The sequence below is a fragment of the Balaenoptera physalus genome (assembly GCF_965194825.1).
Source record: "Balaenoptera physalus genome assembly, chromosome: 2".
Taxonomy (NCBI): Eukaryota; Metazoa; Chordata; class Mammalia; order Artiodactyla; family Balaenopteridae; genus Balaenoptera; species Balaenoptera physalus.
In genome coordinates, this window is record NC_138883.1 from 159831275 (window position 1) to 159857372 (window position 26098).

Genomic DNA, 26098 nt, shown 5'->3' on the forward strand with positions numbered 1-26098 from the left:
CCACATGCCGCGGAGTGACTAAGCCATGCGCCACAACTACTGAGCCTGCGCTCTAGAGCCCACGAGCCACAACTACCGAGCCCGCGTGCCACAACTATTGAAGCCTGCGCGCCTAGAGCCCGTGCTCCGCAACAAGAGAAGCCACCGCGATGAGAAGCCCGTGCACTGCAACGAAGAGTAGCCCCCACTCGCTGCAACTAGAGAAAGCCTGTGCACAGCAACAAAGACCCAATGCAGCCATAAATAAATAAATTAAAAAAAAAAAAAAAGGATGATGACAGATGACCTGAAAAAATTCCTGAAAATCTAACAGTCAGTCCAGTCAACCAGGAGAAGCTGGCTGTGGCCCACGACCAGGAGCAGGTCAGGGAAGACAGGAGGTCTGCCTGAGCTGAGTGAAAGCAAGTGTTGCTGGTATTCCAGGAGGAAAAGGAAGGAAGACCATGCAGTCCTGGGGAGGGCATCAGTTGGGTCAGGGTGGTATGAGGTGACGGCACTGGGGCAGGGTGACCCCATAGCCTCGCCCACTGGAACCATCCCCTTTTATTTTCAAAAGCGTCTCGTGTGGGATGAAAATGATAACAGGTGAAGACCTGTAGCCCTTTCGGTCCCCATGTAACTGAGCAGGACCTTCTGGGGCCTTAATGGGACAGACACCACCACCACCCCCCGCCACCATGCCTCTTGTTTGTAGAAAAACTTTAGCCTCCTAGGCCTTCCCCAAGTTCCAAAGGATAAATTTAATCAGAGAAGTGAGAAAATGCAGAAATAGAGGAAAAGAGTCAAGCAAGACAAAATAATAATAGTTTAGCGAATATCAAGGACCTTTAGTTCTTCCTCGAGGGCTAGAGATAATATTCTGAGCCATATCCTTTGAGTAGTTTTACAGATACTGAAACCTCCACCAGGTGGAAGAAGTTAAATGTATGCTGCCCACAAGCACATAGACCTCAGACCAGATAGACCCAGAAGATTGATGATGGTGACTCCTGATAACCTCACCACCAACCACTCAGAAGAACGTCCATGAGCTGATCACACACCCGCAACCCTCTCCCTCACCCTGTCTTCAAAAACTCCTCCCCGAAAGCCATCAGGGAGTTCGGGCCTTTTGAGCATTAGCTGCCTGGACTCCCTGCTTGGTGCCTGCACTAAACGCTGCACTCTCCTTCCCCACAACCCGGTGTCAGTAGGTTGGCTTTGCTGCACGCGGGTGATGGGGCCCAAGTTTGGTTTGGTAGCACCCAGAACCTCGGTTTGGAGCAGGAGTCAGCAAGGAAGGGCTGGTGGGCAGAGAAGCCAGGCTGGAGGAGAAAGCAGGAGGGAAGGAGATGGTGGTGGGGAGAGTGGAGGGCACGTGCTGGGGGGCTAGGATGACAAGTGAAGGTGCGGGGCTGGCACCTAGAGACAGTTTCTGTTCGGGAGGGGCTGAGCCCTGAGGCCCCCAGGGCTGGGCAAGCCGGCCTCCCCCAGAGGAACCCGAGCCCGCGTGCCTGTTACTCACTCTTGGTCTCACCAAGCTGGCTGAGAAAGAAGAAGGGTAAATATGCAGGTGAAATTCAAGCGTTTGACCCCCAGCTTTCTGACAACAAGGGAGAGGTGGGCAGGACCAGGGGCAAAAGGGGTGCAAATGCCCCGCATGGTCGATCTCCCGTAGGCGGCTTGGAATTCCCAGGGCAGTGACTCTGAGGCTGCGTTTGTGGTTTTTTCCACAAGCCAGTTCATGTCCACCTCACTTTCTTCCCAGCCAGCAACCCTCCCAAGTGCCGAAAACGCTAACCCCTCCCAGGCCCTGCCGTGCTCTCATTTTCTCCCCCATGGAACAGGGGATGGCTGGCCTTTCCCTGGGGACAGAGCCAGGAGGCAGCACAGGGCGCAGGCTGCAGCCTCCTGCTCCCCACCCCCTACTACCCGCCAGCAGTGAGCCCTGCGTGTGGCAGGATGCAGCCAAACTGCTCTCTGGGTGAGCAGTGCAGGACGGACGGTTCCGGAATCGAAATGCTCTGAAACCTTAAGAGTCTTTCAAACCTTCCCTAAATAAGGCAAAGAAGTTAGGGAACAATATTTGGCCTTAAAGCAACAGGGGAGGATCAAGGGCTCTTCAGGCTTTGGGACATGTGACTTGTGACTTTCATGGCAGCGTTTTATAAAGAGAGCTTAATGGATGGATAATACATTGGAGTGCTGTTTGGGGACTCTCTCTGTGCCTTTCTCTGTGTAGATAGATGACAGACAGAGTAGATACATAGATAGATAGTTGTGATGGATGACGGATGGATGGGATGGATAGATAGAGTTCATAGACAGATAGATAAATAGATAGATAGTTGTGATGGATGATGGATGGATGGGATGGATAGATAGAGTTCATAGACAGATAGACGATAGATAGATACATAAATAGATAGATAGTTGTGATGGATGATGGATGAATGTGATGAATAGATAGATAGACAGACAGAGTTCATAGACAGATAGACAGATAGATAGATAGGCAGACAGAGTTCATATATATGGATGAACTTATTTAATCCTCACGTCAGCCCCGTGGGGTGAGGCAGGTACCACTGGAGCACAGCTAGGTAACTTCCGGAATCCCTCAGCTGGTAACTGTCAGAGCTGAGATTCGAGCCCAGGCAGGGTTGTTCTTCATGACACTGACTGCTTTCCCACCCAGCGTCCTGCGCTGGTCTTTTCTCACCCCCTGGGACTCACAGGAGCTGGAAGTCGTGGTGCACGTGGCCTTGGACCCAGGGTAGGCCAGGTGGTGGGGCCCACAGTTTAGACAATCTGGGGGCCCCTCCTTAAGGCAAAGACTACGAAACGGTGATGACTAATCGCACAGGCTTTGGAAGTGGCCATGCCCGGGAGGGGCCCTGGGTTTTCAGCTCTGTTGGCCTCGTGTAAACGGGCCTCTGCCCTGGTGACCTCTGGGGCTGTCAGTCTCCGATTATCTGTGTGAGGGATTCCGGGATTCTTTCTGTCACTGGCACATTGTGTGTCTCTCTTCTGGGAAAGAGAAACGATAGCCCAGGAGGGGAAACCACACGGGGGTCTGAGGGAAACCCCCCAATCACCCGGCGCCCCCTCAGCCCACTGCTGAGAGGAGCGCCGGAATCCGGCACCCTGGGTGGGGCCCCGTGTGTGGGCCGCTCTCAGCCATGCAGGCCCGTTGCTGCTGGCACCGGCCTGCTTTCAAAAAGCATGAATAGCCAAGGGGAAGATGTGGAAAATTTCCTGCCAGACCTGAAGGTGGTGGGATCATTAAAATGTAACCCTCTCAAGGTCACGCGTGTGGCTTGAAGCCCAGAAGGAGGAGAGGACCAGGTTCTCTCCTGAAGGCTGTAAACGACTCTTCCTGTGAAGAGGAACAGACGGGGTCACAGGTGATCCAAGCCGGAAAGCCTCAGTCCCCAGGGAGCCCATGTGAGGCGTCATCTTTGGTTTCTAAGTCTCAGAAATCGTCACCCCGGCTAGAGTGTTCTGTGCTACCAAAGGCTCTCCCTTCCCTCACAATGTCATCCAAGAGCCACAGGGTGGGGCTGAGCACGGCTAGGTGTCTGTGCAGGTAGGGGGCACAGCGCTGGTGAGGAGGAGGGCCACTGTGGGGTAGGTGGTCCAGCGCAGGGCCTCAGAGCCTGGGGGAGGTCGGGAGGGGGTGGCATCCTCAGGGGGGAGCGGTGTTATGATGAGAGGCTGGTCACATAACGGGAGTGACCGAGGAGGTCGCTATGTTAAGGACAGTGGGAGCCAGCTCTCTCCCCATCTGAGAAGGTGCTGAGAAAACTAGAAGGAACCCTTTGGTGTCAGGTCGGAATCGGAGATACTGGTGTGCCCTTGAGGTATTCAAGTGATGTCGACAGAAGCAGGAATAAACACAGATGTAACTGCGTGCAGATGCACGTGTGTTTACACACACATATGTTCCTGAGCTCAGTCCACGGACACTGCAGTATCCACGAGTCCACGTGGCGCCCAGGCACCATCGGGAAAGAAAGAATGACTCATGACACTTGTTAGAGAAGGGAGGTGAGCCACTCACTCCTACAGTGGGGGATGAACATACTCAACTCCACCTCCAATGAGGACCAGTGGCGGCTTATATCCCAGGAGCAGAGTGGGGGTCAGAGGACGGAACATCACTAAGGGGAAACATCAGGGGTGTTCAGGCTACATCAGCTCAACACAACTCTTGCTGAAGGCAGGCTGGGTGATAGGAAACCAGGTTAGGGATGAGGAATTTGATCACATAGTGAGGGTGGCCAGATAGCAAGGGGGGCTATTTAGGTAAACTGACCTAGCACGGTTCTTGCTCAAACTGGATTCTCCAAGGACAAAGAGGGAAGCCCAAAGTCGAGCCCAGAGGAGAAGGCTCAGAGGAGCTTTGTCACCATTCATTCTTCACTAAAAAGCGTCAGGGCTCCTGGGAGGAGTGGCCGGCTCCAGAGCTTGGGAGTGGAAACCACAAGATGCGCCTAGAACATATGCTTGTGCCAGAAAGTGAGGAAGTGAGTGCTCAGAGAGTGATGGGGACATGTCAAAAAGACATAGAGGTCGGCTTGAACGGGCTCCCAAGGACCAGATCTGGGATGATTTGAGCATCAGGATAAATAATGATAATAATGAGTCATAACCCACTGGATGAAATAGGAAACCACAAGTCCACGTGTATGTTAATTGATTAATTACATTAATGAGTTATATTTACCTGTATATTTAGAATTAATTATTAACCATAATTATTTGATGAGTAACTGGTTAGGTTACATAGTTTCAAAGTATTTCCCCACAAAACACTTAACAATTAGAAACGAAAACTAACATCAGTGGAGAAGCTCGGCAGACAGACCTTAATCAGGGGTCGGGTCGGTTCCATCAGTGATGGAACAAATGGAAAATCGTGCAGCAATGAGAACAGGTACCACTTCCGTTCCTACCAAGATTTAGACCCTGAATCTAAGCATAAGGCAATACCAGAAAACTCAAACTGAGGGACAGTCTATAAACAACTGAGTCTGTGATGCTCAAAAGCGTTGAGATCATGTAAATCAATAAAAGACTGAGGAACGCCTCCCAGGCAAGGAAATCAAAGAGATGCGACCACTAAATGGGACACAGGATCCTGTACTGGACCCTTTTGCTACAATGGACATTACTGGGAAGACTGGATGGTAGGAACAGGACAGACTGACTTCTTCATTTGATGGTGGTGTTGGAGGAGAATGTCCTTGTGTGTAGAAAATACACACTAAAGTATTCAGGGGTATGGCCATCATGTCAGCAGTTTATTCCCTAATGCTTCTGGAAACATATCTATACCGTACTTGCCACTTTTCTGTAAAAGTGTGAGAGGTTGTTTCTAATGAATCAGTCTTCACAGAACTGCAGGTCTCAGAGATGGCAAGGAACTCAAGAGATCAGACAGTCTGGTCCCTTGCCTGGGGTCTGGAAGGGTTTCTTGCCCCCGTTTCGCAGACAAGATGGTTCTGACAGAGCAGGTAGTGCAATGGGCCTTTGGTCGCTCATTCCATGAGTGGGGCTGGAGGAAGAGACAGTGGGGAGAACAGCGCGGGGCGGCCACCCTGCACCTTTCCATGGAGCCCCGCTTCCACTCTGACCCTGCATTGCACCCTGGAGTCCTTTTCTGACCAGGAAATTGCCACATGGAAAGCAGGAAAGAAAAACATAATAGGAGTTAGGTGTGCACTTGATGGTCAGGGCTCAACCCAGACGGCTGGGGAACCTTCTGCCCGTTTTCAAGGTCCTCCCAGCAAGAAAAGCTCCCGCTGCAGCCCATGGGGGAGGGCTCCGGGGAGAAGAAATCCCTCAGGAAAAGCCTGCTCCGGGAGACAGGTGGATATTACCTACGAAAGGACAATGAGACAAAGACATTTATTTCAGGGGAGGCGTCTCTGGAAGAAGCAGGCATGGAGACAGGAGGAGACACACGTGCTGTCCGACGGAGGCTGCCCGCGCCGCACTGGCCCTTGACCATGAGAGACCGTCCTGTCTGTGCCTGGAGGGGTCAGGCCCCATGAGACCGACTTCCCCTCACTGCACCCGGCCCACACGGAGCTGGACGCCAGAGTGCCGGGCTTGTCCTCCAGAAGGAGAAACAAGAAAAGCTGCTAAGGTCTCGTGGCTGGGATGTGATAGCACAGGCGGGCTGGCTCTAGAAACACAGATGTGACACCAGGCTGGAGATTCTTACAGCATTTTCCCCTAAAGTCAAACTACTTGAGACATCAAATCAAAGAGGGCAGTCATCTTTAGAAAAGACAATCTGCCTTAAGCTTGAATAGAGTTTTCCCAGGCAGATGCCTGGGGACAGCAGGCATACTGCCCTCGGAGGCCAGGCTGAGGGGACAGCTGCACACATGCCTGGCAGCTGCATCCCTGCCTTCGTTTTTTGGCTGAGCCACTTGGAGCATCCTTCTGTACGAGGGAGGCGCCATGTGGCCTCAGACTCTGGGCATTCAGGACCCCTTTGGCAGAGGCCAGAGACGTGGGAACTCAGAGTCCTGTGTTTAAAAGCCCTGTGGCCTGGAGGGCGGTACAGCACGGCGGTGAACTATACGGGCTCTGGAGTCAGAACTCCTAGACTCCAGTCCCAGCTCCAGCGTTTATGAGCTTGGGCCTGTGGGGGGGGTCACCTGGTGTCTCTATGTCTGGGTTTCCCAGCTATAAAATGGAGATCACCATGCCTACGGGACGGGGCGGGAGAGCCACAGCGGGCTGGTCCTTGTGAGCACCAGCCACCCCTACTCCTCCACCTCTCAGGGCCTCCGCTTCCTCATGCGTGTAGGTGAGGAAACCGTTCCCACGCTGAGCAAGGGACATGGAAGGTGAATGTCTTGCATCTCTAGAAGGTTCTCTGTGTATGCGTGTTCTCCTTTGTTTCTCTTCTCTGCTTTCCTGGGTCTGGCTTCTCTACATATAGGAGGGAGACAAATGATTATCCCCACTTGCCCCCCAGAGAATTCACACCAGCTCTCAATCCAGAGATGGGTCTGCGAGGGCCTTACTGGTCTGTGGGGCTTTCCTGCCCTTTATGCTGTGTTGTGGCCAATCGTGACCCACGTGACTGACAGAACGCAGCCAAGGACAGAGGGAGGTGGGAAGGGTGCCTAGTGCACGCTAGAATCAAAGGGTTTGGGTGGAGAGCAATAGCCCGGGAAGCCCTTCAGGCATCACGAGGAATGTCATCACCATCAGTCCTGGAGCCCACGGGTGCCGAGGGGCACTGAACGGAGGCACGCTGGGACACCAGGGGATTTCAGGAGGAAAGAGGGGGAATTCCAAAGGGTGACGCCAGTGCCCCCAAGGGCGAGGTCCATCCTTGCCCGGGTTCCAGAAAGCAGTCCTTAACAAAACACTACTGTGTCTATTTCCTTATTCACCCATCTCACCATCAGCGTGATCCATCATTCCTCCAACATCCACTGACATTATAACATTGGGAATCTTCAGAGCAATCTCACTGCAGCAAAAGTCATCAGAGAGCAAATATAAACTTTGGAAAACAGAAGCAGATTCTCTCAAAAGTCAACTGCTGTGGCTTTGACTTTGAGACAGCTGGACTCTAGGGAACTTTCCCCCTTTAGAGATGCGGGGCGTATGTGAGGCAGAGGATAGAGGCAGAAGGAGGACGGGGTCCGGGCTGCTGCAGAGCTGAGAGCCTTCACGCAGCTCCCCAACTCTCCCTGTCCAGCTCTTCTGTGTGACCTGCTGGTGGTGGCCCTCTTCCCCAATTTCCAAGCTTTCTCCTTTTTCTTTCATATTCTCAAGTCCACCTTCATGCTCCTTGTAGTTTTATTTTGTCCTTGTAGCCTGCGCTCTCCAAGGTTTCATGAACAGTTTTCACCTGTGATTGCTCAGAGCTTTACACCTGGTGCAGTCATGTTTGTACTTCTTAAAACTTTTAAACCTTTAAGTAAACACGTGCTCAGAAACACAGGGCAATCTGGTGGATGCCCTAAAAGCTCTGTGTAAGGGTAACATGGGTTTTACACTTATACGAAGTCTAACCCTCATCTCAAAAATATTCTTTAAATGTACAGAGAAGCATGTAAGTCTCGTAGAGCAAGACTTACCAACCTGTCGACAAGATGGTAAATGACCGGGAGGGGCTGTCCTGTCATCACCGATGTTCCCACAGTCCATGGCTAGAGTAATCAGGTGGGAACTGTGCTCCTCCGAGCCTTGAGGAAACAAATTTAACTGCTGCATTTAACTACTGCAAATTTAACTACTGGAGAGTAGACTCTGTTTTGTCTTTAAAATCCAGGCAAATTTTTCCTACTCTATAACACACCTATGTTTATTTTCATAGATAATTGTTTTCTCATCGTCGAATAAAATGGATGTTCCAGGGAGGTGCAGCGGGTTATCCTCTGGCTTTGTCTGCCCCCCCCCCGGAACATCACCAGGTGTCCCCAGGGAGTCATGATCCCAGTTTCAGAAGCCCAAGACTGAGGCCATGTGGAGCTTGTTAAAAGGATAGAGAGAAAGGGGGGTGGCAGAGCACTGAAGGCCTGCCAGTCATTTACACTGTAGTCTAAATCACCACTAGTCTGTAGTCACTCCCCTTTCCAGAGGAGAAGTTTCAAGGTCAGGAAAGAGGAGCAAGGAAGAGAGGCCCAGGATGTGTAAGGGCAGCAGAAGGTACAAAGAGGAGGGAGGAAAGCTGGGATTAGCAAAGTCAGCCTTCACCTCTGCATCTGGCCCAGGGCCAGCCCTGATCCTCTGACATCAGTGAGCAAGCATTTGTAGCATTTGTCACACACCTGCTGGCCCCAGAACATTCCATTCTGAGGCCCCTTGTCAGGAGAGGGCTGCATGGAAGCCCCAGGGAGACCAAGACCCGCTGGGACCTGGCTGGGAGTTCAGGCCACAGTATTGATCAGCCCGGGAGATCCTTTCAATCTCCAGGCACCTCTGGCTCCACATTAATTCTCAGCTTCTGGGCTGCCCAGGGCCCTGCCCTTAGGGAACAGGAGGCCCTGATACGGGGTGGCCAGACACACCCAAAAGGTGACTTCCAGGCCAGGCCAGAAATGACATCATGCTCCCAGCGGTGAGAATTTACACTTAGGGCCCAGAGGATGGGTTGCCGGAATGTTCCCTGTGCTGTCTTCACTTCCGGCTGCTACACTGGCTGCCAGCTACACAACCAGTTCTCGGGGGTCTCGGGAAGGGGCTCGAGCTGAGATTAGGGCAGCCTGTCCCGTGCATCGCCGGGACCCCAGAAGCCCTTTCAGCTGAGGATGACTTTGGGCCTGTTGGGAAAGGAGGGGGCCTCCCTGACACCCCTTGGCTGAGTTTGTGACTGGAGAGGGCACAGAGTCCACTTATTCGAGCTGAGTTTATTGTTTAGGGCCAACAAGGATCCCTCGGAGGTAAGACTGCCATACAGTTTGAGCCTGGACCCCCTCACGTCCAAACGCAGACTCGCTGTCTTCACTGCCGAGTAAGCAGCGGGCATCTCGGCCTCGGGTGTGATTCCACCTCAGGTGGGCTGCGCTCTGACCAATACCCGGCAGGAGTTCCCAGGCTAAGGTCTGGACGTGGGTCACCTTAATTCCTTCTTGTGACAAACTTGTGCAGTAGTTCCTTTATTATCTCTGCTGAAGGATGAGGAAGCTGAAGGTTAGAGAGGCCAAGGTCCAAGGTCACAGAGCCAGCAAGTGACCGGGCAACACTGGGCACAAAACCCATCTTCTGACACCTGCTGCCCCCCACACCCAGTGCCCTGCAGGTGGGATGAGGAGGCTCCAGGGACACATAGGCTGGTGAGGCTGCGTCCCCACGTCTGAGGTCAATTGGCCAGGTCAGGGGCACCACGCAAATATCCTGTCCCCAGCTAGGTAGATTTAGGTCAACGGTTTACAAGAGCTCATTAGAAGGGGTTACAGCCTCCATCCCAGCAGCCCTGAGATCTAAGTGACACACAGAACAGGACCTGAGGGCCAAGGCGAGGTCACACCCTGCTCGTAGAGGCACTCTGACCCCAGTTAAAGGAGAGCCCTAGGATGGGAACAGATTCTGCCGCTTCTGCAGGAAGCAGGGCCTTCCTCCATCCACAGAGGCCCCTCTGGTCTTCAATGCACTCATTTCTTTAGTAAACCAGGTGCCAGGGAACGAGGGCTACGTGCCCACTGACCGCTCTTCCCAAATCAACATTCTCCACCCAGGGCTGCCTCCCAGGGCCGTGGGGCCAAGTGTTTGAAGCCGGAACTGAACCAAAACCTGGGTCCCGCCGTCACTGGACGTGACACCCCCTCCCTCATTCCCCTCCCCTGCCCACTAAGGGTGGGCACGGCCAAAATAAAGCCAGCCAACCCCACCAGGCCCGGCGGTTCCTCCACTGGCCGGCAGGTCCATAGGGGATGTGGCGGGGGGGTGGAGCATGGGCGCCACAGAGCATGGTTTTCTCCCAACACAGTAACAGATGCCAAGAGGTGTGTGTTCTAAAAGTCTTGGAATCTCTTTATAGAGAAGGTGTGGTTTATGTTAGCTGTGGCTGCACAGGCTTGGGGGCGAGCGGGGACCTCAGCGGCAGACAGCAGCCCCCTCCTCCCCACCTCCACCCCACCACAGATGCCCTTCCTGACTCTTCCTTCTCCAGGGGGCTATGGCTTTATTACACGGAGCCAGAAAACATTGCGCACAGGTCGCAATAAGGCTGTACTAAGAGCAGGCCTCTCCAGAGACGGTGTTCTCCCACCACAAGTCAGGAGTGACAGTGCTCAGAGAGGCAAATGCTCTTTTTGTTACCCTACAGGGCAGGTCTCAGAATTCCCTATTTTCCTAAAAATGGCACTTGTGGGTCTGAAAGGGATTGCCCAAATTCATTTTTCAATGAAGACATCTTTTTCTCAAAAAAAAAAAAAAAAAAAAAAAAAAGCCTTTTGGGTCTGGGTCAGTACAGAACGTTGTTATCAGGGGTGGGTTGTGGAGAGATTAAGAGAGAGGGAGGGAACTGACACAGAGCAAGCAGGCCAGGAGAGCAGAGGGTGGACAGGGAGAGGTTGATGGGCCTCTCAGCCGGGCTGCAGCCGCTCCTCCCCTACCCCAGCCCCAGCCTCAGCCCCTGACCTCCAGCCCAGCCGGCTTCCCACAGCTCCTCGCAGCTCCGCTCCGGCCTGACCTTGCCCACCCAAATGCTGGCCCGCCTGCAAACACAAACAAGGCCACTTATCTGCATTGCCTAACCAAGGTAAACAGCCCTGCAAGGGCCCAGGCCCTGCCCTCACCCCCAAGGTCGGGCTGCTGGGCCAAAGGTATGCAGAGGGAGATTTTTTTCGGTGACTATTTCCTGCTGGCAATACTTTTGGATTCAAGTGGTTTCGGTTGAGTAGTTCCCTAATTGTCATCAAAGAATCCTAAGTCTAGGAGGAGCTTGAAGCAGTTATAAGTCCGTTCCCCTGCCCCTCTGCCCAGCTTTCTGCCACTTTCAGAGGAAGAAGCCCCATAACTGCCACTGGCCATACGTGGCAATGACTCCCCACTTTTTCAAACAGGAAGCCTTTCTGAGGTCTGAGCTAAATCCTTCTGGTTTTGGGTGGGCCTATTCCCCTCTGCTCCTGTCTCACATAAACAGAGGGCTGGTTCCGGAGGGCACGCCTCCGCAGGCCTCACCACACACCCTCAACAGCTAGAAGACACTGTCCCTGCCCCCACACATCTGGAAGATGATGGGCCTGACTTCCGGTTCTGGCTATGCTGCCAGCCAACTGTGTGACCTTGAGCAAACCACTTAACCTCTCTGAGCCTCAGTGTCCTCATGGGTTAAAATAAGGGGGCTGGACTAGAGGGTCTCTTAGGCCCTCTTACAAGTGATTTATGTTCCCCCTAAATTCATGTGTTGAAGCCCCAAATAACCCCCAATGTGACCTTATTTGAAGATAGGGCCTTGAAGGAGGTAACCAAGGTGAAATGAGGTTGTTAGCGTGGGGCCCTGATCCAACAGGGCTGGGGTCCCTATAAGAAGAGGAGGAGACACTAGAGCACCCTCTCTCACTCCCACAGATGCACACAGGAAAGTCCGTGAGAGGGTGGCTGACTGCAAGCCGAGGAGAGAGGCCTCACCAGGGCCCAGCCCTGCCGACATCTTGACCCTGGACTTCCAGCCTCCAGAACTGTGAGAAACAAATGTCTGTGGGACTTGGTTATGGCAGCCCAGGCAGACAGGCCCTTCCCCTCTGCCATCCTGGAGTCAGTAAGATGGCTGGAACCCCAGTGGGAAACTCAGCAACTCCCAGTCCCTGCCTCTGGGGGTTACGGGGGCTCTGTCTTCGATGTCATCTCTGGCAGTGAGTTTCTGCTTCCACAGCATTCTTTCAGGAGTAGATCTTTGCCATCTTTCACCTGCCCCCAGACACCACCCCAATCTCTTCACTAGTAAAGGCCTCCAGACCTCAGAGGGCTCCTCAGAGCCCATGAGGAGCTGAAGGGATGGGGTATCAGAGAGAGAGGGGGAGAGAGAGAGAGGGTGTGTCTGTGTGTGTGTGTGTGTGTCTGTGTAGGGGTGGTGACTCTGTTTGGCAGTGTCCCTCTCCTTGTGTCTTTTCTCTCCCTTGTCCCCACCTCCAGCTCACCTCTATGCCGAGCACTACTGCCATGTCTGTTTGGTGACCTCCTTCCCAACCTTGCTGGTTGCGTCTTTTGGCCCAAAGAGGCAACCAAGGCCTTTGGCTAACAGACACCCATCCTCTGGTTACGATCTTAAGTAACACTCCCTTGGTCCACAGCCGGCCACAGTGCTCTAAAGCCAGGTCTCTGGCTCCCGCAGCCCTGAGACCTCTCTGTGAAACTGAGCAGGACCCAGTGGAGCCCTCCCGGGTACAAAAACCCCTCCATGTACCCCGTTTCTTGTTTGTAGAAAAAGGCTTTAGTCTCCTAGGCCTTCCTTGAGTTCCAAAGAGCAAACTCAAGCAGTTACTAATTAGGGAAGTGAGCGAATGCAGAAACAAAGGAAAAGCAGATAAGCAAGAAAAGTAATGACAAGAGTTCAGCTATGATACAGAGTCCTAGTTCCTCCTCAAGGGATACACATAACAATCTGATGCACATCTTCAAGTTGTTCTGCAGAAACTAAGACACACCCAGCCCCCGCCCCCAACACACACACAAACATGCAGACCCCAGACTGGCTGGAACCAGAAGGCTGATGATTAAGATTCCTAAACCATCACTCTGTTACCCCGCCACCAACCAGTCAGAAGAAAGTCCACAAGCCGCAACCCTCACCCCAAACGTCACCTTTAAAACCCCTCCCCTGAAAGCCATCAGGGAGTTCAGGTCTTCTGAGCATGAGCTGCCTGTTCTCCATGCTTGGAGTCTTGAAATAAAGGCTGTACTTTCCTTCACCACAACCCAGTGGTGAAGACTGGCTCTGCTGCACCCCAGGCAAGTGGACTCAAGTTCGGTTTGGTGCCATCTGGAGCACCTCTTGCATACCTGGAGCCCGAGCAGCCATAGCAGCATCTCCCTGCCTCCTGCAGGCCCCATTTAGCACCCTCTCCTCCACATCCACAGGTTCTCCTCTAGCCCATCACAGCGACACCCCCAGCACCCCCTCTTCTGCCTCCTGGTGGAGGTCGTGGTCAGCTCCCCACATCACCAGAGCCCCGGGTGGTCCCCACTCGGCTGGCCCTTCCATTTCCCTCTCCTGCTCAGTGGGTTACAGCTCTGGGCTCTGGAGTGCAGCCGACTTGGCTTCATCCAGGCCCCATTAGCTGGGTGACCTCAGGCAAGCCACCAACCTCTTCAAGCCTTGTTTCCTCTTCCTTACAGAGGGGACCCCTCCCAGGGCTACTGGCCTGTGTAAAGAAAGCACTGAGCACGGTGCCTGGGCACATAAGCATCCACAGACTCCAGTCACGGTTACGGCCTCGGAGAGTGGGCCCTGTGCTGTGGCTGACCACACCCTACCCATTGGGAGACAATCCTCAGAGAGGTGGGGAGACACAGCCTGACCTTGGGCACCTGCCTAAGCTGGTTCTCCAACCTTCCCATCAGTTCTGAGAGCCATCTCAGAACTAGTCCCATCATAACCAAAGCTAGTCCCTATTGTTTGCTGACCAGGGACCCCACTGCACCTCTGGCGCCTCCGCTGGCTGAACACCACACCCCATCAGCCCCAGGCTCACAGCCGTGAAACACAAGCACCACACACTGCCCGCCTCCGGCTTTTGCTTGAGTGGCTCCCTCTAACCGGGAGAGCCTAACTGGACTCTTCTTTATCCGAGTAACTCCCACTGCTCTTCAAAAGCTCTCAAGGGTCCCCTCCTCAGGAAGCCCCTCACCCACCCACTTCTTCTGTGCTCACATAGCACCTGCACACACAACACAGTTCATCAATCCCACTGGGATCCCTGCAGGGGAAAACTGGGTCTTCTCCATCCTTCCCCAGGGTCTGGAGCATAATATGTATCTAACAAATGTAAGCAGATGGTGGACAGATGTTGGGTAGATGCATAGATGGGTGCATAGATGGATGGGTGGGTGGGTGGATGGATACATGGGTGTATGACAAATCACTGTCCCTCTAGTTGCCCCTGCTCCGTCTCTCCACTGAGTAATTTCCGGGCTAATCTTCCTAACAGCCGGCTTGGTTCATTTCATGACCCAAATACCTTCAGAGGTTGTGCACTGCCTGCCAAATACAGTTCGAACTCCTCAGCCTGGAATCTGGCCCCCACCTACTTTTCCAGTTCTGCTCTCCTTCCCTCCCACTGTTCTCCAGCCAAATCATACCAGATGTTCTCTACACTCTTGCGACTCAGGGTGACCCTCTGACCCGCGCATCAGCCTCACCTGAGAGCTTGTTAGAACTCTCAAGTCTTTTCCCAGACCCATGGAATCAGAATCTGAATTTTCACAAGACCTCAGGCGAGTCATGTGCATATGAGAGTTTGAGAATCACAGCTCTAGGGTGTCCCCAAAGCTCCTGCCAGTCATCTGTCAAAATCCTTTACATCATTTAGGGTTCAGCTTGCCCATGCTCCCCCTACTGGTAACAACTCCCATCCCACTTGCCCTAACCGCACCCCCCTACACACACACACACACACACACACACACACACACACACACACACACACACACACGCTGTTTCCTTTCTCCGAAAGACCATAGCACTTGGTTTATGCCTCTCTCATCCCAGGGATCACATTGTTTCTAAAGTATAAGCATTTGAGACTCATCTCTCTGTTGTAAATTATAAGTGTCTGGTGAATAAGGACCTTGTTAGTCTATTTCATGCCATGCCATGACTCAAAAGATGCCTTGCACCTAGCAGGTATCAGACAAATGCATTAAATAAATGAATAGATTAATGAAAGTCAGGTTCCTAATATGGGATGAAGGTCTGCAGGATTCCCACTGGTGGCAGCTGCCCCAGGCATTCTGGGGCAAGAGTTTCAGGTGCTTGGTCCTGCCTTTCTTTCCTGGAACATTTGGGAGCCTCTCAGTTTGCCTGCCCCTGCCCCTCTGGAGTGACGGGGAGTGAGATGCAGCCTGTGAGGGCACAGGACCCTTAGAGGCCATCTGGCTTTCTCATTCACGGGCGTGGTGGGGAGGGAGAGGAGGTCGACCTTGTCAGGGAAGCATAGCTAAGCCTGCAACAGCATCAGCAGTGCTGAGCCCATCCTCTTCAGCTGTCAGTTCCCGCACTGGAATGTTGGGACAAACTCAGAGACTTCCTGACCTCAGTGAGCTCATCTTCCTCCCAACCCACCTCCTTGGGAAGCAGATGCCCTCACCCACCCCCCATCCCCCCTCTCAGGACCCTGGTACTTGGTCAGTATGTGGTGCTCTCTGTATTATATTACACGGTTAAAAACAGAATGCTTTCTCCTAAGATGGGGAGCAAGGCAAGGATGTCCGCTCCCACCACTTCTACTGGTTACTATATCGGAGATTCCAGACAGTGCAATCAGGTAAGAAAAAGAAAAGACATCCAGATTGGAAAGCAAGAAGTCAAACTGTATTTGCAGATGACATGATCCTGTATAAGGAAAATCCTAAGGAATCCACTAAACAACTACTAGAACTAATTGGGTCAAACAACATCACAGGATACCAGACCAGTGTAAAAAAAACAGACTGCGTTTCTAGATATTAGCAATAAAAAATCTGAAAACGATATTACAAAAACATTTCTATTCACAGTAGCTCAAAAATAATAACGCCAATTCCTATGGAAATCCAAGCAAGATATTTTTGTAGACAGAGACAAACTTATTCTAAAATTTATATGCAAAGGAACTAGATTAGCTAACAAGCTTGACAAAGAATAAAGTGGGCGGAAATCACTCTACCTGATATCAAGGCTTACCATAGAGCTCACCAAACAGTAATACAGTGTGGTATTAGCGAAGCGACAGACCCAGAGATCAATGGAACAGAATAGAGAACCCAGAAATAGACCCACGCGGTAGGTTCTGTGGTTTTCTTGACAAAGGTGCAAAAGCTACCCAATAGAGAATGACAGCCTCTCCAACAAACGGCACTGGAGCAATTGATCATCCATAGGCTAAAAAAATCCTAAACCTCACACCTTACACCAAAATTAACTCCAAATGGATCATGGATCTAATGTAAAACGTACAACTATTAAACTTTTAGGAAAGAAGGACAGCATAAAATCTTTGATATCTAGGGCTAGACAAAGAGTAGAGTTATCAGACATGATAACAAAAGAAACATTTATGCAAAAAAAAGATAAGTTGGATTTCATCACAATTTGAAACTTTTGCTGAGCAAAAGACCCCTTTAAAAGAATGGAAGGCGTGCTACAGATGGGGAAAAATTATTTGGAAACCACATATCTGACTTATATCTAGAATCTGTAAAAGAATTTAAAGAATTCTCAAAACTCGAAAACACAAATGCAATAAATACACAAATGTTTGGCCCTGCTTCTAATTAAATTAGAAAGGCAGAAGACATGAACAGACATTTCACCAAAGAGGATATATGAATGGCAAACAAGCACATAAAAAGGTGCTTAACATCATTAGCCATTAGGGAAACGCGAATCATAACAAGGAGATACCAGTACACACTGACTATAGCAGGTAAAATTAAAAAAAAAAAACAGTGATCAAAGACCAAATGCTGGCAGCAGTGTGGAGCAACTGGATCTCCCCTACATTGCTGGTGGGAACGGACAATCGTATAGTCACTCCAGGAAATAGTTTGGCAGTTGTTTCTTAAGAAACTAAACATGCACTTACCACATGATCCAGCAATTATACTCTTAGGCATTTATCCCAGAGAAGTGAAAACTTACGTCCATACAAAAACCTGTACACATGCTAAATTATACACCTAAAAATGGTTACAGTGGTAAATTTTATGTATATTTTACCAAAATATTTTTTAAAACTTGTACAGAAATATTCATAGAAGATTTATTCAGAATAGCCTCAAACTGGGAACAACCCAAACGTCCTTCAGTGGGTAAGTGGTTAAACTCTGGGACATCCATACATTGGGGTACCATTCATCAATAAGAAGGAACCACATGCACCGACTTGGGTGGATCTCAAGGGCATCATAGATCCATCATTGATCCATACTGTGCAGTTTCATTTACATAACACTCTCAAAATGACAAAACTACACAGATGAAACCAGGTTAGTTATTTCCAGGTACGATGACTAATTTTATGTGTCAACTTGACTGGGCTAAGGGATGCCCAGGTTGTTGGTGAGCCATTATTTCCGGGTGTGTCTGTGAGGGTGTCTCCAGAAGAGATGAGCATTTGAATCAGTGGACTGAGTGAAGATCCTCCTCCCGCATGCGGGTGGGCACCTGCAAGTCCACTGAGGGCGTGAAGAGAACAACAATGTGGATGGAGGGGCACCTGCTCTCGCTGCTCGAGCTGGGACGCCCATCTTCTCTTGACCCCAGACATGGGTGCCCCTGGTTCTCGCCTTCTGACTCAGAGTGGGTCTCAGGCCTTCAGACTTGGGATGAACTGAAGAACTGACTTTCCTGCTTCTCCAGTTTGCAGATGGCAGACCGTGAGATATCTGGGCCTCCGTAATTACAGGAGCCTACTCCTATTATAAAATATCCCCCATATGCATCTCTTTTTATCCTTTTGGTTCTGTTTCTCTGAAGAACACTAATACACCAGGGGTCAAGGAGTAGCACATAGGAAGGAGTTCCTTTGTGGTGCTGGAACATTTCTGTATCTTGATGGTGGTGGAGTTACACAAATCTACACATGGAATCCCATTCTGTAGAAACACACACACACACGTGCATGTGTAAAAACTTGTGGAAACTGAATGAGGTCTATAGTCTAGTTACCAGTATTGAACCAATATCGGTTTCCTGGTTTTGATATTGTACTATCATCATATAAGATGTCACCCCTGGGGGAAGCTGGACCAAGGGTTTGCAGGACTCGACTATTTTTGCAACCTCTGGTGAGTCTGTAATTATTTCTAGATAGAAAGTTTTTAAGAAGTAAAATGGGATTAGGGATTCTGTAGTTATTTTAGAATTCCTCTCCCCGTAACACCCAGGGTGGCCTGGCTTTCATGCACTGGCTCTCCATGCTTGTTTGCAGGTTAGAGCAGCAGGCACGGGACACCGCGGGAGCTGGTGCAGAAACCCCAGTGGCATGGAAGGGGCAGGACACCAAAGTCACACGTTGTTGGCTCTAGGGACCTAAATACACAGATCTTCTCTCCCACCCTCCACCGCTCCTAAGGGAGTGACCAGATGGCTTCCTCCCGAGGGGGGCTGTGTGGGCCAATGGCACCTCCCAGTTCCTACCGCAGCGGGCGGTAGAGAGGAGGGAAAGAGAGGCCCAGGGTGGGTGAGGTCTGCCTGGCGCTGAGGCTGCGGGAAGCTCGGGGCTTGCAGAGGAGGCCCGGGCCTCTGGGAGGGCCAAGGGGAGGCTGCGGCCAGGCAGCCCCAGCCTGATCCAGCTGTGCAGCCACCAGCCCTGGCGCCTCGGGTCTCTCTCCAGAGTCTCTCAGAAACAATGCAAAGCAAACAAACAAAAGTCAGATTAAAAGGAAAGGAAAATCCAGGTCAGGCAGAACAGAGAGACATCCGTTTATAGTCGGCCCCATCCCACCAGTCTGCACGGGCCTGGCGGGAGGGTCCCCTTGCTCCTCACCCGGCCCAGGCCCAGGGCCTGCGCTCCAAAAGCACAGCTGGACAGCACTCCTGGAGAAGAGGCCCCGGGGCCCCCCTCCACTTGCCAAGGGCAACGTCATGGCCTCAGCTCTCTGGCCGAGACCTTTGCCTGCCCACCTGCAGACAAGGAAGTCTCCAGAAACCAGGTCCATTTAGCAGTGGCCGTTTTCCCCGGCAGCCTGTGAAAACATCATGCAAACCCTCGAAGGGAGGTGGGTGGGAGCCTGCCGGCAGCTCCAGCTCCGTGAATGACAGCACCTGGGGACGGGCTGCACCCACTCCCTCCCTCCCTCCCAGGCCCCACCACCACATCCGTGCAGGCCAGGACATCCTACCCGCTCCCACACCTACCCATCAGGCAGCCCTCTCCCCTCTACTTGGAAATCTGCCCCCTCTTTCTGCCACCACCCCATCGTCTCTTGGCCAGGCCCTGGCCATACCCTGCTCCCAGGTCTCCCCAGTTCTACTTTAGCCCCTACAATCTGACCTCCACTCAGCAGCCAGATGACCCTGTAAAGTCAGAGCCAATCAATCGTATCACACCCAGAAGAAAATCCACGTCTCCCTCTGGCTTACGAGTCCTCTCTGATACGGGCCCTGCCTCTCAAAGCTCTGCGTCCACCTCTCACTGGTTTTTCCTTCCATTCCTCAAGCAGGCCATGCTCGTTCCTCCCTCTCTGACCTCTTGTCTGGAATGTGTATCTTCCAGGGGCTGATCCTTGCCATCTTGGGGGGTCAATCTCGAGGGGCCACCAGTCACGGCACCTCACCCTGCACAGCACTTGGGCTGCAGTCCGGTCTCAGGAAAACAGAGCCTGGGAAGAAGGTTAGAGCACGCGATGCTCATTAGGGAGCACGCTTGGGACCAACAGCCGTGGAGGGGAGCCAGCAGGACGGGCAGAGGGGCAAGGCGGCTGTGATGTGGGCTTAACGACAGCTGGACTGGCCCTTGGGTTGTCTGACTTGGGCCGAGGATGCCAGGCCTTCGTGCTCTTGCTCCATCAGCCCTTTCACGTGGGCTTCCGCAGGCCCCCTCCTGCGCCTACAGCTAAGTCCATCCCAGAAAAGGGCCTTCGGCATTGCAGTATCCATCTCAGCTTCTCTCATTTTGGTATTTTTCTTAATTTTTCATTCCTATGTGTCTCTCCCTCCAAGAATGGAAACTCCACAGAAGCAGGATTTGCCTTGTGTGTCACTGGGACGTCAGCCTAGCACGTGGTAGGTGTTGAGTGAATGCTTTACATTCACGACCACCCTGGAAAATTCATCATTTGATTCTCATTGCACAAATGACATCAGTGAGGCTTCGGTTAAGAAACTTACCCAAGAAGTGGCAGGAGCAGAACCCCGGGTCGCTCTGTGTGGTTCCCCCGCCAGCGCCGCCCACCTCACCAGAATCAAGGCAGGGGCAGCGCCATGATGGCCCTGGGCTGACATGGGAGGCTGCACATTCTGTGCGTGGCTTAGAACAAGATTATAAATTACTGGGGGATTTGGGCCATTCCTTACAATCCCTCCTAGGCTCGGTGTTCAGTCAGTGGCCCCCACGCACACAGAAGTCATAGTGAACCAGCCCTACGTGCCCTTCTGCTACACACACAAGCAGGTGGTCAACCTGATTAAGCTGAGGACAACTCTGCTTTCTCTTTTCAAATCCGCTGCCTGTTCTGCTCTGTCCGCTTCTTCTCCATTGCCAATGCCCCCTCAAAGAAGCCTGGCAAAAAATCCCACCTTCAAGCACGGAAGTCCTGTTGCAGACATGGCAGGGGAGGTGTTTGGGAACGTGGCCACACACACTTCCTGGGGTGGAGCAGATTCCCTGGAATTCCCATAGTTCGGGGGAAGCACGTGTTGAGCAGCTCACAGGGTCCCCCAGTCCTAGCCTGGTACTCCTATCAAGGGGCTCTGCATGCCTCTTGCAGAACAGTCGCTGAGCACCACCCTCCAATTAACCTCATCCCCCTGCCAGGGGCAGGTGGGCAGGCAGAGGTCCCTTTGATGAAGCTCAAGGAAAGCATCTAAATTAAATCAGGGATGAGGGGACAGCAAGGTTTCCTAGAGGAGGAAGGCCAGTAGCACAGCCGGGCAGTAAGGAGCGGACATTTCTGGCAAAGGAAACGGCATATGCAAAGGTGTCATACTAACACTAGCCACCATCAGACAGACCCTGCCTATGTGCCACGTGATGAGCTAAGCACTTTACAGATACCATCACTTAATTTCACAGAATTTTTCACATTTCTTGTCTGTCTCCCCTGCTAGAACATCAGTCCCACGGGGGCAGTGATTCTTTCCCCACCTCTGTATCCCCAGTGCCTGGTATACAGAATGGGGTCAATCAATCTTTCTCTTCTCATGGTCGCCAAGTATTCATCTAAATGTTTAAATCCATGAATCTAATCAGACTGACTATACAGTATCAATAGGAAACCAAAGACAGGGTAATAGCATGAGCACTTGTACACATACATGCACACACTCAGCAGAATTTGAAATGCTTTCCCCAGTAACTATAAAACTAGAGCCGCTTCCAAGGAAACAAACATTTGAGTAATAATCCAACCATTTCCAAAGTTACTCCTCCAGAAAGAAGAATTTCTACTGAGATAACAGAAGACGGCTGACTGTCCCTTGTACTTCGTCCAAAGGTTTAAAAAAAAAAATTGCATATAAATAAAAATGCCAAAAACATGATTTTACTTATAGCATGCTAAATATTTTTAAATTGATTCTACCTCCATTCTGTTTTCATTCAAAACAAGTCTAGGGAAGAGCACTAGACAGAGCTGGGGCAGCTATACCCTGGTGCCAGACACACAGAGTGAAAGAGATGCTTTAATGAGAGGTTGTACAGACAAAACATTTGGAGTTCTTTAAAATCCAAACTTTAGAAATAAACGTATAGCTATGTGGAAAACCTCATGTTTAAAATCTGAGAACCCCAATTATGGATAACTGAGTGTAGGAAGTGCCCCCCACCCCAGGTAATTCTTAAGGCTCCTGCTTGAGCGGCTATGGCTTCACAGAACCTGCCCCCTTGACCACAGATCCAAGGATGGACCAGCAGATCTGTGGGTATGCAGACTTGGCTGCACTGTCCATCAAGTTGTTTCTGTAGCTGCAAGATTTAAAACTCAGGAGCTGTTGGCAGCCAAGTTTACAACGAGTGTTATGGACTGAATTGTGTGCCCCCCCCCTTCAAAATTCATAGGTTGAAGGCCCAAGCCCCCATGTAACTGTATTTGAATATGGAGCTTTTAAGGAGGTAACTAAGGTTAAATGGGATCAGAAGGGTGGGGCCCTAATCCAATAGGACTGGTGTCCTTATAAGAGGAAGAGACACCAGGGATGCAGAATAAAGGCCATGTGAGGGTGCCAGCTGCAAGCCAAGGAAGAGAAGCCTCACCAGAAGCAGTGCTTGGGCTTCCAGCCTCCAGAACTGTGAGGAATAAGTGTCTGCTGTTTAAGCTGCTGCTTTGTGGTATTCTGTTAAGGCACACCTGAGCAGACTACAAAGGAGCAGAACGCACACACACTGGAGGATCCTGATTGCATTTAGGTATCTTTAAAGCCCAACAATATTCTCATGTTGGTTTCAAACTTTAGGATCCTTACAATAATCTCCTGTGAGTTTAAGTGAATTCAAATTGGGTCTCTTTCATTTGCAACTAAATGAAAGAGGCTTCTGGATAGCTGGAGGTTTACCCCCATCCCCATCCAAGCACACAAAATTTTAAAACCATTTTAGAAGGGAACCTGAGATACATCTCATCTCTGCTTTTTATAAGAAGATACTTTGTCTTAAAAAAAAATTATCCCAGGTTTTCCATTATGAGTATTCCGAAGATATTCTCTGATATGGCTGGAGTTATTAGGAAATCTGAGGTCTACACCTCTCTTTGCTGTTGGCCTCACCACTCTGGGCCTACTTCCTTTCTACAACAAGTTATTTCTGCTAATCACAAAAATTCTGATACCGCCAATGACTGATCTCACTACGCTGAACGTTAAGTCACCACACTGCTCAGGATGACTCCCCATCTGCAAACTGAGTGTTTCTTCCAGGACTAACATTCTACATGTTCCAGGATTACTACCCCACCAGGTCTCTCGGGGTCCTGTGCCATGCTCTCCCCTTTGGTATTGCCGTGTCCTGCTCATGTGGTTTGCCTTTTCTCGTCTGGCTCCTTGTTGGGCTCTTCTAGCTACTGTGTGCTATCTGTCCAGCCTCCGGGTCTCACACGGGTCAGGTACTGTATGGGGTATGAGCTCACAGGGCCTGGGCGGCTCTCATAGGCAAGTGCAGAGACTCACCGGGAGAGTGACCCTTGGGCTGCCCAGAGGCCTTCTCAGCTTATTTGTTCCCCAAAAGGCATCAAAGGATCAAAGGGAGAAGTCTGACAGCAAACATTAGGTTTGTTCACATCTTTGCTTACCTTTGGTGGATCACAAGGTAGGGGAAAGAGGCCAAAAGACGGACCACGTATGAGAATCAGTCTTCTCCAAAATCCAGCAGGCTTTCCCCCTTATTTATGTTTTTAAATATAAGCAAGCTCCTTGGTGGTTAAAACAGAACCCATCTTACGTGTCACTAATCTTTCGGTCACCAGTAACCTCTCTCTGCTACAGAAATCTAACGGAATAAAGCACAGTGCTGCACACCATCTTATTTGGTCTACTTTCTTTATGGTTACACCTGCTAGTGACCTTGTTTCTTCTAGATGAAAGATGAAAAGTGAATGAAGGTGAATTATCACAGCTGATTTTCAGATATTCTCTGCCTTGTGCATGATACACAGCAGAATTACCCCTGGTTCCCTCTAACAATTTAAACTTGGAAACAATATAAACATGACAAGACTTGTAAACCATTCTCCTCAACACCGAATAGCAAGGAATAGTACACAGGTCAGCAAGGAAGATGGCGATGAGGGTTGGAAAATAGGGTTAAGAGAATTAAGTCGACTTTTGAAACTTCCTTCACGCCTTCTGGATTGTCTCAGCCAGCCTTGGAATAAACACCTGGAAAGAAATTGAAAACGATGGTTCTCGCAATTCCCTTCTGAACCGCCTGCCTTACAGAGGGGTTTATCAACCCTGCGGCACACACGTGGGTAAGATCATAAACACCACCCCAGGCTAGACTGTGCTGTGCCAGCATTTTCCATCATAACCAGCTTCAAGCCTGCTCTAAAAATGTTTATTCTATTGGACTCCACTGGCTACTTTTTTTACTGACCCCAAAGGTAAGTTAACTCAGGAACCCAGGAAAACAATGCAAGTAACAGATGCTAAAGGGAGAGCAACAATACTAGTGAAATGCTAAAGAAGTCGTCTCTGAGACTATTTTATAAAGAACAGTGATGACCGTGAAGATACTGATTTACCCATTTAATAGGTTTCCAAAACCCAAACCAAATAAAACACAACCACACCAAATCTAAATTACAACACTTTATTGCAGCATCGGCAAAGGTCAGATTTCTGAAGCTGGTGAAGATCGGGCAGCATTTCCATGTGAAATGTTACAACTTTACAAGTTTTGTTTCTTATTTAATTCTACATGCAGAAACTGAAACATTGTAAAAGAAAAAATGCAAAATAGCTAGAAAAAAAGATGTAATCAAGTTGTAGCATACAGATGTGCTCTTCAACTAAATTTACTATGCCTATTGGAAAGCAAACGAAAGACAACTATCCTAATAAATTAACAGATTGCCAGAAACAGACTAAGAATGCTCATTTCTACTTAGTGGGGGGAAAACAAAACAAAATAAAAGAAAAACAAAAGCAAAATAAAAGCTCTACTGTTTCCATACTTTGTTTAGAGACAGAGGCTGTAAACCCATGAAGGTCAACAAAATCTCCGGATCCCCTTCTCGCTGTCCTTCGTCCATCTTCTGTGACATCTGCCTGGCACGCTGTCTGTTTTCAATGATACTTACAATGGGCTCAACTATCCCTGTTCTTAGGCTGGTGTCAGACTCCCCTAAGCCATCTGGGTACATGCTTTGTACACTAATCGTCTTCACATTTTCTTTTTACCCTAATAGGCAATGTTACATTACTGACTCTGATGGATAAAACTGATTTTTCTCCCTCATCCCTTGTTCCTCTTGAAACAAATTCCTAAACAAAAGCCTTCCTGGTGGATTATCTGGTATCTGGATATCTTTCATCATTTTGTTGTCCTGCATGTAAGTTTTCACTAGAAGATTTTACTGCTTGCTCTATACTTTGCTACTATAGTCCTGGAGCCCCCAAATGTATCTTCTTCCAACTTGGGATGTTCAATTCAGAGACACGGTAACTCAAATCAAGTTTAAACTCAAGTTCATTTCCCCCATACCATTACCATTACAACCGTTTCTTCTTCGGCTCAGTCATCTCACTGACGCTCTTCTTGGTGTAACTGCTCAGGAATCAAGTCAACCATCTCATTTCTTGACTGCATTCTCAAGAGAAGATGAACCCTCACGTGATTTCCATTACAAAAGGCCTTTTCTGCCTTATCTGGAAGCGTCGGCTTGTTCCGGTGTTGGCAGAGGCTGCTGTTTCTGCCTCATGGCCCCAGCCTGTCCCAGGTTTAGATTCGCAACTCTCTAGACCGACATGCTGAGATGTGTCCACTGCTCTCATTCAATTGCTGGAGGACTCCACTATCCACAACATCAGATACAGGACCTAATGAAATGACACGTGCTGCTGGATCAACGTCTCCTAGAGGCACAAACAGGGCAATGTTAAAGAACCAGGACTGAGGACGACCCTCCAGCAAGAAAAGGCCCCTAAAAAAGGCCCCAGCCACTATTCACTGACGTCTGCAGACAAGTCAGTGCTTTTTAAAGAGCACACAAACTCCTACTGGACTAAGACACAACAGGGGCCAGAGGGGCACTAAAAAGAGCAATTCTGATGCTGATCAGAAGG

General features: G+C 50.3%; 1 protein-coding gene across 2 annotated transcripts in view; it reads right to left on the bottom strand.

The window, feature by feature from the left end:
- Nucleotides 1-6010: 6010 nt before the first annotated feature.
- Nucleotides 6011-26098, bottom strand: part of UPF2 (UPF2 regulator of nonsense mediated mRNA decay) — a gene marked incomplete at its 3' end in the record, with an annotated part of 110474 nt that continues 90386 nt past the window's right edge. The window contains exons 22-23 of one of the 2 annotated variants that reach the window (XR_014260522.1): nucleotides 19656-25888; nucleotides 18198-18255 (exon numbers count right to left, since the gene is read on the bottom strand). Coding sequence is in view for 1 of the 2 variants with exons in the window: in XM_082449640.1 (XP_082305766.1) it covers nucleotides 6026-6101 (76 nt within the window). Of the gene's footprint in view, nucleotides 6102-18197; nucleotides 18256-19655; nucleotides 25889-26098 lie in introns of those variants that run through there. The other variant, XM_082449640.1, reaches the window with a different exon arrangement.